This window comes from Hyla sarda, chromosome 2 (genome assembly GCF_029499605.1).
Source record: "Hyla sarda isolate aHylSar1 chromosome 2, aHylSar1.hap1, whole genome shotgun sequence".
NCBI classification, from domain to species: domain Eukaryota; kingdom Metazoa; phylum Chordata; class Amphibia; order Anura; family Hylidae; genus Hyla; species Hyla sarda.
Window position 1 is genome coordinate 443,094,127 of NC_079190.1, and position 14,143 is coordinate 443,108,269.

Sequence of the window (14,143 nt, forward strand, 5' to 3'; positions counted from 1 at the left end):
GCAAACATCTCCCAGCAATCATTGCAGCTCTGCCAGCCCCCATCCCCCTGCTCTGAGCAGCATAGAGGTTCAATTTCTGATGGGTTGAGGCTGCACACGCCTCCAAGTTCCCAGCACTAAAGAGAGCATGAGCACAGAAGTCACATGGTCTGGGACTTTTAGGAGGATGGGGGCTGCTTTCAGAGAGGGATTTGGACAGAGCGAGTGGATGGCTGAATTAGGTCATTCCCTCACTACACACATGTAAGTCACAACAAAAAGAGGGGAAAACTGCTCTATAAAGCTAATGAATGATATTTAGACAATTTAATAGGTTGATGAGAGGGAAAAGGATGGGCTATGGGTTTAGTTCCCTGAAATACCCCTTTAATGTCTATGGGTCTTGTGAACATTGCTGGGCACTGAGCTTGTTTTATGAAACATTCATATTTTGAGCTATGTTAGAAGGAAAATTTCTAGCTAGGAAAATTTCACAAACATACAAGATACATGAATTACATGAATAGTCACAATATTATTCATCCTACTATTCTCCAAAATCTACAAAGAAGCAATATTAAAAAGGGCACAAAAATGTAACCAATTGAGTAACCCAGTGTTTCCCAACCAGGGTGCCTCCAGCTGTTTCAAAAAATCTCAACACTTGTACCTTGTCTCTGTCCACATTAGGGTCTCTGTAAACTGTCCATTTCAAGCCGTCCTCGCTGTACTCTATTCTGTACGATGTAACATAGTAATTGTAAGCAGACATAGTAGATCCGGTGGTAATGATACCTATAAAAGGCAAATATTTCACAGGTTATACAAGTAGCAAGAGGCGTAGCGCTCGGCACAGCTACAAGTTACCCAATACTGGATGCCTATGGATACTCTATCCGTGTACTCTCTAACAGGGTGCTTAGTCCAGAATTCACAGCAGAATTGACAAGAAAAGAACGGAGACGGCACTCACCACATCAGAGGTAACAGTGATTCTTTATTCGGTGACCGGCAGACTACAGCATAGGGAGGAGGGACACCGGGAGCGTACGCTCCCGGTGTCCCTCCTCCCTATGCTGTAGTCTGCCGGTCACCGAATAAAGAATCACCGTTACCTCTGATGTGGTGAGTGCCGTCTCCGTTCTTTTCTTGTCAATTTCACAGGTTATAATTCACAGACTTTTAAATGACTACATTTTGTAATTCCCCATCACAAATCTCAGATTTATGTCATTCTGTCTCGCTTTACTGCAGCCGCCTTCCAGGCATAGAAAATGAAAGAATCTTACCCAGAAGATCTTCTTTCTAGCAGGACCCTCTTAACAGGAGCTGACTGCAATAGTTTGCTTACACACACATACATATGCATGCTTGGCTCAGCCGAGCATGCATGTATTGCGGTTAGAGAAAGAGAAGAAAGCTGAGTGGCAATGCATACAGTACTGTATCTTTATTTATTCTTTTACATTCACCGACCCGGGAACGTGGGCGAATGTAGTGAGTGGCAATTGCCAAAACCTACTGCACTTCTGCTGCTGCTCAATTTGACAAAAACCGGAGGGGGCAGCAGGGAGAGCGTGTTAAAGTGATTTGAAGTCCAGAACTTCCCCTTGGGCATAAAGGTGTGTAATAAAAAACCGAAAAAATTAATAAATAAAAAACACATCGCAAAACCAATTTTTATTTTTCAAATAAAGGTAAAATTACAAAGCTATATAAACATTAAAACACACCTTTAGTATTAAACTTCTTTTTTTTCAAAGGCTTAAAAAGAGGATAGCCAGGATTGGAAAAACAGCTGCTTTCTGTTCAGCTCCAAACCTGTTCTCAGGTTGTGTGGGGTATTCTAAATCCACATCATTCACTTTAATGAAAACGAGATGCAATACCACACAAAGACTGAAGACAATGGTGGCACTGTTTCTAGAAGAAAGCGGCTATGTTTTTCTAATCCTGGATAACCCCTTTAACTATAAAGGCATTGCTGAGGCTCTTCATTTTACATGGGTATTTCTTGGTTTCTTGGCTGGCTCCTAGACCTGAGAAAGGATTAGATGACTAACTAACTTGACCTTGCACCCCTTTGTGGTGTACACTGCGCAGTACGCTTGGGAGCCCCACTATATTCAATGCTAACTAATGTAACAGCATCCTGCAGCTGCACTGAAAACCATAAGGCAGCTCTGGTTAGTAAATGAAAGTGTCGACCCCAATAATCTTCGTACAGACCTGTGACCTTTGTCAGCTTGTTCAGGTCGATCTGCAGCCACTGGCGCTCATCGCTATATGATGCAGCCCAGGCGGGCCCCTGTTTTTTCAGTCTGGCTCTCTCAGGCTTCCATATATTGACCTGCCCTGCATTGTCTGTCCATTCCAGAACGGTTGAAGCTGTTATCTGAGAATCGGGGATAGCCCCATTCTCCATTCCCAGAAATCCATAGCAGCCTATAAAAAAAAAGGATCAAATTCAATTTAAGTCTTCACTGGACACCAATAGACTAGTATTAGCATAGTCCCCCAAGGTGCAATACAACATCTAAGATGACACAGACTGGGCCACATCCAGGGCAGTGTCAGAAAGACCATAAAATAGTTTTGCATCAATCTGTGCTCTATTATCTGTGTACACATGAACAGGAGGCAACGTTCGGAGCCTCAGGTCCAAAATTTTATCAGAATTTGCATTGGATTAGTGCTATTCTTGCAATCAAAACTAAAGCAGCCATGAAGAAAGCCAATGGACTGCATAGGTCATTAGTAGGGTCTACTGGGTTCCACTGGGACCCTTCAAAACTGAGAAGTAGACAAAATACATACCACTTGTCTTGAATGTGAAGAGAGTAGATGACAAAGAACCCCTTTAAAAAACAAAAAACATAGGGCATCAAAATTTAAGTCACAGAATGTTACTTTTCATACCAATTTTCTAGGACTAGCCAATCCCCACCACAAATTCTACTTTATTTTTTCCACTGAGAAGACAGGACCTTTTACAGCAATATTTTTTTACAATAGCTCTAGTTATGCAACCTGCCCATATCCCCAGTATAGAAACGACAAAGATCATAAAGGGAACAGGTCATCAATACTCACACTTTAGATGTAACATTGTTTGCCTGCGCAGTGTCATAATATGCAATGCCATTACTGATGACAACGTTAAGTGGTCCTCCGAGAGCATTAGACACCACTCCTGCATGTATCCCTGCCATGCACAGCAATGAGGACTGAAATAAAAAAGAAAAAAAAATGATTATATATATATATATAAACGTAGAAAAAGCGCAGCACTCCTTAATGACGTGAAAAAAAGTGGTGATTTATTGGCTCACATAGCAGCAACGTTTCTGTCCTACCATAGGACCATTTTCAAGCTTGAAAATGGTCCTATGGTAGGACAGAAACGTTGCTGCTATGTGAGCCAATAAATCACCACTTTTTTTCACGTCATTAAGGAGTGCTGCGCTTTTTCTACGTTTATACTACATGGACTTTGATCGGGTCTGGGGCGCTGGCACCCGCTGCTATATTGGATAAGTAGTGCTGCAGATTTTCTTCATTGATATATATATATATATATATATATATATATAAACACCGGTGAGTGCTTACAAAGCCTTATACTATATTGTCGCCCTACTAGTTATTAACCAGAAGAAGCCACGTCCATTCTAACTCATACTCAGGAGAGTATAGGAGGGGGTGGGGCGGGGGCAGTTGCACTGTTTCAACTGCCCCATTGAGCCCTCTTCAAGTGTATGGGTGCCCTCAAGCCTCTAGCGGCCACAGGCATGAAGGTGAAAGAGGATGTCAGTGACTGCTGGTGGGGGGCCACCTAGATTTTTTAAGTCTAGGTGAGAGGGGAACCTACATACTCTGGGCCTACATACATAATTACTTACATGGGCACCTAACGCATTGACTGAAAAGCTCTATGACGGCACCTGTCTACTTATTGGAGCGCCCTACCTATCCCTTGTCTCTCAATCCACTTACCTACCCACTTCAGTGAGTAGGACAATCAGGTAGTAATATTACAATTTGGGGCACTATAGATGGGGAAATGTAAGGCGGATGCTAGAAAAGTGCAGAGCCTAAGATGTTATCCATATAGCAAGTGATCACTCCAAATCTCACTACCTCCGTTGTGCTCCGGCTGTGGGGTGGCGCCTTCCCTCCTTCAGTACAAGCAGAAAAGAGTATTCTGGCACCAACAGCAGGTAAAACAATCCATTTTATTGAAGACTAAATATAAAATACAAGCTGGGCACAGCAGCCTAGGCGTTTCAGACAAGCATGTCCTTAATCATGGCATAGGTGCCATGACTAAGGACATGTTTGTCCGAAACGCGTTGGCTGCCGTATTCCCAGCTTCTGTTTTATATTTATGCTTCAATAAAGTGGATCCTTGTTTGTGCCGGAATACTCTTTTCTGCGAGCCTAATCCAACAGGTTTAGCAGTGGCTGGAAGAAATTGTCCTGGCGGTCTGGGCTGAACGGACATGAAAAAGGGAAAGTGACCATGTTCAATCGGAGAAGACGTCATCTGTAAGTGACTGTATGTAACACTATGGTGATATTCGGGGACTGTGTGGCAAAATTATAAATTTTCTTATATCGAAATAAAAATAGACAATAAATCGAAAAGAAATTCAGAATCACTGAAACCTGTTCCTGCTAACAAACTGCACCTCAGCCACAAGACAACAGACAAAAACAAACTTCAATAACAGGAATATGGATGTATTAAAGAGCTCTGTAGACATCTAAGACCCTACTGTGAACGAGCCCCTATAATGGAAATGTATAGAGAAGGGACAACACATTGCATAGAGGGACAACACAACATGTTCGCGTTAACGCTATAAATGGTACTTAGGCTGGGTTCACACCTCGTTTTGTACTTAAGGCTCCCGTATACGGCTGAGAGGAGGGATGGGCGGGGCTTAATCGCGGCGCCCGCACTCAGCCGTATAGGGGAACCGTATTTAATGCATGTCAATGAGCCGACCGGCGTGAACCGCAGCCTCCGGTTGGCTGCGTTTTCAGCCGTATGCGGTTTCCCGTCCGTAGGCAAAAACGCGGTCGACCACGTTTTTGCCTGCGGTCGGGAAACCGCATACGGCCGTAAACGCAGCCGACCGGAGGCTGTGGTTCACTCCGGTCGGCTCATTGACATGCATTAAATACGGTTCTCCTATACGGCTGAGTGCGGGTGCCGCGATTAAGCCCCGCCCACCCCTCCTCCCAGCCGTATACGGGAGCTGTAAGTACAAAACGAGTAGTGAACCCAGCCTTAGGCTGCATTCACATCTCGTTTTTGCAATACTGTTGCCGTATCCAGTTTCTGTAAAAAAAAAAAACGTATGTCACCGAACTGGACCGAAACGTTTGCAAACATATGCAACCATATATGCCTCCTCACGTTTTTAAACTGTATATGGTTTAAAAAACGGATATACGTTGGCATACGTTTTAATATGTTTTTCTTGAAAAAAAATATATACGGTTTTAAAGTTTGTCAACATTTTAAACAAAGTTCTTTTTATTGAATTTCCCAAAAAAAAAAAAAAAAGTTAAAAACCGTATTGTGCAAACCGGATGTAACCGTATGCACATACGGTTACCATAGAACTCCATTTTAAAATAACCGTATACAGGTTGGATACGGTTTTTGACCGGGACACAAAACCGTAGTAGACTATGGTTTGGTGTACCGTTAAAAACCGTATACAACCGTAAATGATGCAAAACGTACACAACCTGATGCTACGGTTGGCATACGGTTTACAATGAAATGTCTATGTATACGGTTTGCACTACGGTTCGATACGGTTTTTTAAATCAAACCGGATACGGCAACCGTATTGCAAAAACGAGGTGTGAATGCAGCCTTAGCAATGCAACAAGATCTATGAATGCATATGCTGTACGGTAGTATCACATGCCCAATGGTCACAAACTCAATGAACTTTTCAACCGTGAAATTTCCAGCTGAACATCATGAAGGCCGGCGAGTAATTCCATCAGTGTAATGAGTATAAAGTGGCTGCGTGTGTGAAGCCCGGGCTACACGGGATCTCCAGACGCACAAGTCTGATGTGTGATGGACAGGAAAGCTGAGAAGGCTTGACAATGTCCGACCCAGAGAATAAATTACTTTGATTAGAAAAGTTCTTAAATCGAGAGAACATAAAATCACAAAACTATGTAAAGACGTAACAACTGAACAATCGCGAATGCATTGGGGACAGTATGGCGGCATTTTAGGAATTCTGCTATACTGGAAGGCCACATTACTATGCTATTGCTATTTGAGACATGTTAATCTAATAGCAAAACTTCCCTTTTTAAGAATATGGATGTTTAAATAATTTCACATGAAACAGGATATAATTGGGCTTCTACAAATTAGGAGAGATATCGATTTGTTCACATAGGAAGTTACAGATACTAGAAGGGAAAAAAAAAAAATATATATATATATATATATATATATATATATATATATATATATATACACACACACACATACATCTCTGTAGCCGACCGGGATAGTTCCTGAAATTTCCCCGAAAGGTGTCAGACAACCAGCCGGACAGTATTTTCTGAAAGATAAAAAACATTATGTGATGCCCTTTGTTGTACAGCCTAGACCAGTGGACCACCAGCTGTCGCAAAACTACAAATCCCAGCATGCCCAGACAGCCGTTGGCTGTCTGGGCATGCTGGGAGTTGTAGTTTTGCAACAGCTGGAGGTCCACAGTGTTGAGTGGGGTTCTGAGTTTTCAGACCCCAACCAATTGTTAGAGCGAGCGGGGAGAAAAGTACAGCAGACCGAGACAATCCTATAGACTTAAATTGTAAGTCCGTCTCACTTAGCGTGCTCTTCTCCCAGCTAGTTCTAGCTATCAATCATGTTCTGAACACTTAGACCATGACCGATTAAAAGATTCAAATTTTAAAGTGACAGTGCCCAAAATTAGAGAACAATTTATGAACACTTTGTTTTTCAGAAATAATGTAATCTACATTGATCATTAGGGATGTCCTGATACAGTTTTTTTTTTTTTTTAAGACCGAGTACAGATACTTTAATTCTAGTACTCGCCGATACCAAGTACGAGTACTTTTATTTTAAAGGGAATCTTACATCAGGGTGACGCGGTTTATGGCGCTGCTTACTGTGCCGATATGTGGGTCCTTGTTGTGCACAATGGAGGGGGCTGCTGTAATATGAGCCAAGATTTCTCTCTTCTCCATTGGGCAGAAAAAAAAAAAATTTGCATTATTGGCGAGACAGATGACCACATGGTGAGCAGCGGTAGAAGCCGGGCCCACCTACACTACCTACCTATAAATTCAAGTTAATGCAGGTGACTCTGCTTTAAGATTGCCTTTTAATATGAGGTAGTATCCCCTTGCAGACACTAGCACCAGCCCCCTGTAGACATTAGTAGCAGCCCCCTGTAGACGGCAGCCCCCACCCTTGTAAACACCTCACCTGCGGCTGTCCTCTCTGACGGGTGCTGCTGCCCCATTCTTCCGTCCTCCCGTCCGCATAATGGCGTTCTATGGAGGAGCATGTGACATACACATCACTCTGCTTCCTCCGTAGCGTTATGCTGAGTGCAGTGGAGGAGGAGGAGTGACGTGTGTGTCACATGCTCCTTCATGGAACGCCATGATGAGGACAGGAGGATGGGAGAACGGGGGAGCAGAGGGGCAGCAGAGCGGCAGCAGGTATCGGGGACATTGAACGAGTCCCAGAAAAAAGGAAAATTGCAGTATCGGGACATCCCTATTTATCATCATTTGAAGGATTTTTGTAAGGGTTACACAATGCCATTAGAACAGTGTTTTAAAAATGACCAAAGTATAGCAACATTAAACCTTTCTTTTGCAAAAAACGTGATGATCGAGAACAGCACTGACTGTAGCAAAAAGTACATTTTCTGAAGGTTCCAACAGTCACCAATCAGTAGGAAGTGTACAGGCCTTTGCTTTGAATGACTTCAGAACATCTGCGCCCCCCACAGGACATCACTAGTCTCTCACACATCTGCGCCCCCCCCCCACAGGACATCACTGGTCTCTCACACATCTGCGCCCCCCCCCCCCCCCCACAGGACATCACTGGTCTCTCACACATCTGCACCCCCCACAGAACATCACTAGTCTCTCACACAACTGCGCCCCCCACAGGACATCACTAGTCTCTCACACAACTGCCCCCCCCCCCCACAGGACATCATTGGTCTCTCACACATCTGCGCCCCCCACAGGACATCACTAGTCTCTCACACATCTGCGCCCCCCACAGGACATCACTAGTCTCTCACACATCTGCGCCCCCCCCCCCCCCACAGGACATCATTGGTCTCTCACACATCTGCCCCCCCCCCACAGGACATCATTGGTCTCTCACACATCTGCACCCCCCCCACAGGACATCACTAGTCTCTCACATATCTGCGCCCCCCACAGGACATCACTAGTCTCTCACACATCTGCGCCCCCCCCCCCCCCCCACACAGGACATCACTGGTCTCTCACACAACTGCGCCCCCCCCACAGGACATCATTGGTCTCTCACACATCTGCACCCCCCCACAGGACATCACTAGTCTCTCACACATATGCGCCCCCCCACAGGACATCACTAGTCTCTCACACATCTGTGCCCCCCCACAGGACATCATTGGTCTCTCACACATCTGCGCCCCCCACAGGACATCACTAGTCTCTCACACATCTGCGCCCCCCACAGGACATCACTAGTCTCTCACACATCTGCGCTCCCCCCCCACAGGACATCACTGGTCTCTCACATCTGCACCCCCCACAGAACATCACTAGTCTCTCACACAACTGCGCCCCGCCACAGGACATCACTAGTCTCTCACACATCTGCACCCCCCCCCCCCCCACAGGACATCATTGGTCTCTCACACATCTGCACCCCCCCCCCCCCACAGGACATCACTAGTCTCTCACACATCTGCGCCCCCCACAGGACATCACTGGTCTCACACAACTGCGCCCCCCCCCACAGGACATCATTGGTCTCTCACACATCTGCACCCCCCCACAGGACATCACTAGTCTCTCACACATATGCGCCCCCCCCCCCCCCACAGGACATCACTAGTCTCACACATCTGTGCCCCCCCACAGGACATCACTGGTCTCTCACACATCTGCACCCCCCACAGAACATCACTAGTCTCTCACACAACTGTGCCCCCCCCCCCCCCACAGGACATCATTGGTCTCTCACACATCTGCACCCCCCCACAGGACATCACTAGTCTCTCACACATATGCGCGCCCGCGCCCCCCCCCCCCCCCCACAGGACATCACTAGTCTCTCACACATCTGTGCCCCCCCACAGGACATCATTGGTCTCTCACACATCTGCGCCCCCCACAGGACATCACTGGTCTCACACATCTGCACCCCCCACAGAACATCACTGGTCTCTCACACAACTGCGCCCCGCCACAGGACATCGCTAGTCTCTCACACAACTGCGCCCCCCCCCCCCACAGGACATCATTGGTCTCTCACACATCTGCACCCCCCCCACAGGACATCACTAGTCTCTCACACATATGCGCCCCCCCACAGGACATCACTAGTCTCTCACACATCTGTGCCCCCCCACAGGACATCATTGGTCTCTCACACATCTGCGCCCCCCACAGGACATCATTAGTCTCTCACATTGCTCTGGTGGGATTTTGCTCCACTCTTCTTCCAGTCTCTTCTACACTTCTGTGACTGTTCTGGGTTTCTTGGCCATAACTTTGTCAACAAGGATTTTCCAGAGGTTTTCTATTGGGTTTAGATCAGGATTCTGGGTAGTCATTCCATGGAACTGCTTTACCCGTTTTGCTGTATGACAGGGGGCATTGTCCTGCATGAAAATTGCTGCTGATTGAGTGATAAACGCAAGGAAGGAACCATGTGTTGTTGAAGAAGGTTCAGATACACACTTGCATTCACTCTGCCATGTAGCTGTATGAGAGGGCCAACTCCTGCTGCAGAAAACATTCCCCAAACCATAACACTTCCTCCTCCACCTTTCACCGACTTCTTTACACACTTTGGGTTCAGTCTTTCTTCAGTTTGTAGACGAACATAATGTTTCCCATCAGACCCAAATAAATTAAACTTTCTTTCATCACAACTCTGGACCGCTTCTCTGTCCACACAACATGTTCCTCAGCAAAGGTGAGTCTAGCCTTTTGATTCTTTCTGCTAATAAGAGGTTTGGTCACTGCAGAGTGGGCTTTCAGTCCAAATGCTCTTTAAAGGGGTATTCTGGGATCTAACATTTTATCTCCTATCCAAAGTATAGGGAAGATGTCTGATCGCGGGGAACCTGCCGCTGGGACCCCTCGCGATCTCCCTGCGTCTCCAGTTTCGGAAACCTCCGATTTTCTGGATTGCAGATGTGACGTAACACCACGCCCCACTCATGACATCACGCCACGCCCCCTCCATTCATGTCTATGGGAGGGGGTGTAACAATGGGTGCTGCAGGGAGATAGCATGGGGCCCCAGCGGCAGGCTCCCCGCGATCAGACATCTTATTCCCTATCCTTTGGATAGAGGATAAAATGTCCTGTTCAGTGCTGAGCTGGTGAGCAATTCCAGCTGCAGTGTTCAAATGATTACCCATGGAGATTCTCCGCATTATCCTGTCATCTATTGCATTTGTCTTTCGTGGGTGACCAGCCTTCTTGGGGGACTTGAATGAGTTTGTGATGTTGTAAAGATGCAACATTCTAGAAATCCCAGACATGGAACACCAAATTCTCTTATTATGGCTGATAGGGTCACCCCTTTGGTCTTCATCTGGACAACCTGCTGCCGGAGGGTTTCAGTCACTTTGGAACGGCACACCATTTTTGCAAAGTCAGTGAAAACTGGAAAGTTAGGCTGCCAGTTAGATAGGGTTTGTTAGGTCATTAAGGAAATTAACCTGTTGCCAGATTAACACCGAAAACCCCAAAAAGTGTTTTTTCCCCCAATTTTCTCATTTTCAATTTTATTCTGTGCTTTAGAATAAGTTCAATTTATGAATTAAGCTTAAATACTGCTATTTTACTCATGTTAGGATATATTCATATAGGACTACACTATGATCTTGACATTTAGGAAATTGTGTATATATGTACACGCCCCCTATAGTTTGCCATTACTTCCTGGTTTTATTGGAGAAAAGGGTGGGAAAAGCACGCGGTCGCACGCACCCCCCCCCACCCCCAAGCTCTCAGTCATCTTCGTCTCGCTGCCCCATAGACTTATAATGGAGCAACGGGAATGATCACTTTTAGCCGGTGAGTAGAGTGCACTGCGGCACGCTTATCCCAGGATAGGGGTAAGATGTCTGATCACGGGGGTCCAGCCGTGCAGACACCTGGCGTTCTGAACATTATGTTAAGAATGCTGGATTTAGAAGGTCGTGGTCATGAGGTCACACTCCTTCCATTTACGCCTATGGGAGGAGGCATGACAGCAACATTGTGCCTTCACGGCTGGCCCCCCTCGATCATACATCTTATCCCTTATCCTTTAGATAGGGGATAAGAGGTCTAGCAACAGAGTACCCCCTTAAATGTTCCATGCCGAGATCCTGTTAGTATGGCAATGGTCGCTGGAAAAACAAATGCAAAAAAGCTGCACTCCATAAAGAAAGAAAACTGTCTCTAGTGCCACTTCTCTAAGAATTGTCTTCCTCCTGAAGGAGAGGTAATTTACAAATCCTTTAAAAAAGCTTACAGACTATTACAGACTATATTATTGGTATTTAGCGCATTACCTGTATTCAGGTTCAGAAAACCGGCTGGCCTTCTCCAAACAGGTTATAAGATCTAGAAAAGAAGAAGGAAAACTATATACATAAGGAAAACTATATACATTAAGAGCAGAGTAATACAGAATGCAAGAATAAATCGGCAGTATCCAAATATACTGGTTGTGGGGCACCTCACCGTGTCCCTTCACTTGACCTGTAAATATGCAGTGAGGGGACTTCCCCCACTAAAGTGAACAGGGAAGCAATTTCACTATTAGGCTACAGTCACATGGCGGAATTCTGCACAGAGATTTACTGCCCATTGACTTGAATGGGATTCTGCTGTCCCATTCACACAGCAGAATTCCCAAGGCAGTCCTATCTTTAAATTTGTGGAAGCAAATTTAAGCCAATGGGGCTTTGAGTTTAAGCACAATACTGAATTTTGAGAATACAGAAATTCCACTGCAATTCTGCAAAACTTCTGCAATTGCTTTTAGCAAGCTTTGCTGAACAGAATTTTTGCAGAATTGAGGAAATCCTCCCATGTGAAGTTAGCCTTAAAAAAGGGAATGTATCCCCTGTTTTTATTTTTGGGGTAGGTTTATTTTTGTTTTTTGAGGACGCATAAAATTTTCTTTGCCTTTATTTGTATTTAACTCCTTGCCTTCTAATAAACATAACACCTTTCACCATTCATGATAAAAAGTATGGTGGAGCTTAAAAATAAAATTAAAAAATTAAATAAAAAAAAGTGATATCTACAGAACAGGAAGTGTCCACGTATTAGGCTTAGTTGCCAGAATAAAACCTGCTGGTGTATATTTAAAAAAATTCATAGGCCATTTTCTCATTTTTTACAACCGTATTTTAGGGGATTGGTGTATATATCCTATGAGACTAAAAAAGAGTGGGTTTTTTGAAGAAACAATGCTGTCAGTCAATGGTATTCAATGGAGCCCATGCAATGACTTCTATAGCAAAAAAATATTTTTTTAAGCTCTGGGTACAGAATTTAGAGGAAGCTAGAACATAAAATGTAAACGGAATTTAGAAGTAGAGCCCACTGTCTTTATGCTAAATCGTATGACCTGCGCGATGTCTGAGGCCTCAGGGATAGGCTGTGTTTACACTTCTATTTACAGCTATCCACAGAAATGAAAGGGAATTTATGTGATCTCAAGGGCATTGTGAAAACTCATCTAAGGAGAGGAAATAAACATCCCTGGACTTCTTGGCAAACAAATAAAAGATGACATTTCCATAGTTCTCCCAGGGAAAGGGACAATATAAATAAATAAATGGATTACAATGGGAAGAGACAAAATAGTGCTGAAAGCAGGGGCATCTGCCTCACCATACAAATCATACAATAACCTGATCTTATACAGATTTTCTACTCCGCACTCCGACTGCTACATACTTCACTTTCCTCAGTGTGCAGCATGTAGAGGTGTATGTGCGTGTGCGTCTAGGTATGCGTGTGTGTGTGTGTGTGTGTGTGTGTGTGTGTGTGTGTGTATGTATGTATGTAATACGAGTGTGTCATCTAAACTAAAACTGCACCTCATCTGAACACAATTTGGACAGTAGAAGTTTTGTCTCACAGTTGGGCAACAGTCCTAGCTCCAGTTACAAATGAGAAAAAAAAAAACGAGAATGCAAAAGGGTGACGGGGCAGAATTAGGTGGAACACTGTATGTATGCATGAAACTCCAATGGCACTTTTACCAACACGATGGCAGGACTTGAGACCATTGAACTGTGGGGAGTGGCATGGCTGTGGGACTGAATGGTCACAGTCTAACTGAGCTCCGCTTTCAATAGTCCACTACAATGACTATACAGCAAGTACCAGAGCACAAATAAAACCCACAGACATGGAATATTGTTGCAATCTTGCCTGCCCAAAAAAAAAAGGATAAAAACAAGGTACATTGGCGAAATTCTTCTTTTCCCGGTCGGCAGGATACTCTTCAAGATGGCGACAGCGCGCAGGATCTGGAGCCTACACTCTCACTGCCTGCGCTACACAGGTGCTTCACCTCAGACCCAGCACTGCGTCCAGCCTCCGGCTGAAAGAGACTGCAGCTTCAGCTCACTGTCTCCTGCCCCCTCCCCGGGACGCAACTCACAGGTACCGAGTACTTTCTCCCCACCAAGACCTCTCTCCACCTCCGGCCTGTCAGGGACCCCACCACACAGTCCCCTGCTGAAGCAGCCATGCGGCTCCCCTCTGCCCAAACACTACTCCTTACCTGCCTGGCGACCTAACCCCTTCCCTCCCGCAGAGGAGGATGACTTACATCAGGTCTCCATGTGTTACCAGGCTGTCACAGACACTCAGATAAAGCACA

General features: G+C 45.1%; 1 protein-coding gene across 3 annotated transcripts in view; it reads right to left on the reverse strand.

The window, feature by feature from the left end:
- DCBLD2 (discoidin, CUB and LCCL domain containing 2) overlaps positions 1–14,143 on the reverse strand; it is a 91,011-nt gene that overhangs the window by 22,014 nt on the left and 54,854 nt on the right. For all 3 annotated transcript variants that reach the window (XM_056559299.1, XM_056559302.1, XM_056559301.1), the window contains exons 4-9: positions 11,811–11,862; positions 6,515–6,587; positions 3,073–3,206; positions 2,797–2,837; positions 2,209–2,424; positions 650–774 (exon numbers count right to left, since the gene is read on the reverse strand). In XM_056559299.1, the coding sequence (XP_056415274.1) occupies positions 650–774; positions 2,209–2,424; positions 2,797–2,837; positions 3,073–3,206; positions 6,515–6,587; positions 11,811–11,862 (641 nt within the window). The remainder of the gene's footprint in view (positions 1–649; positions 775–2,208; positions 2,425–2,796; positions 2,838–3,072; positions 3,207–6,514; positions 6,588–11,810; positions 11,863–14,143) is intronic.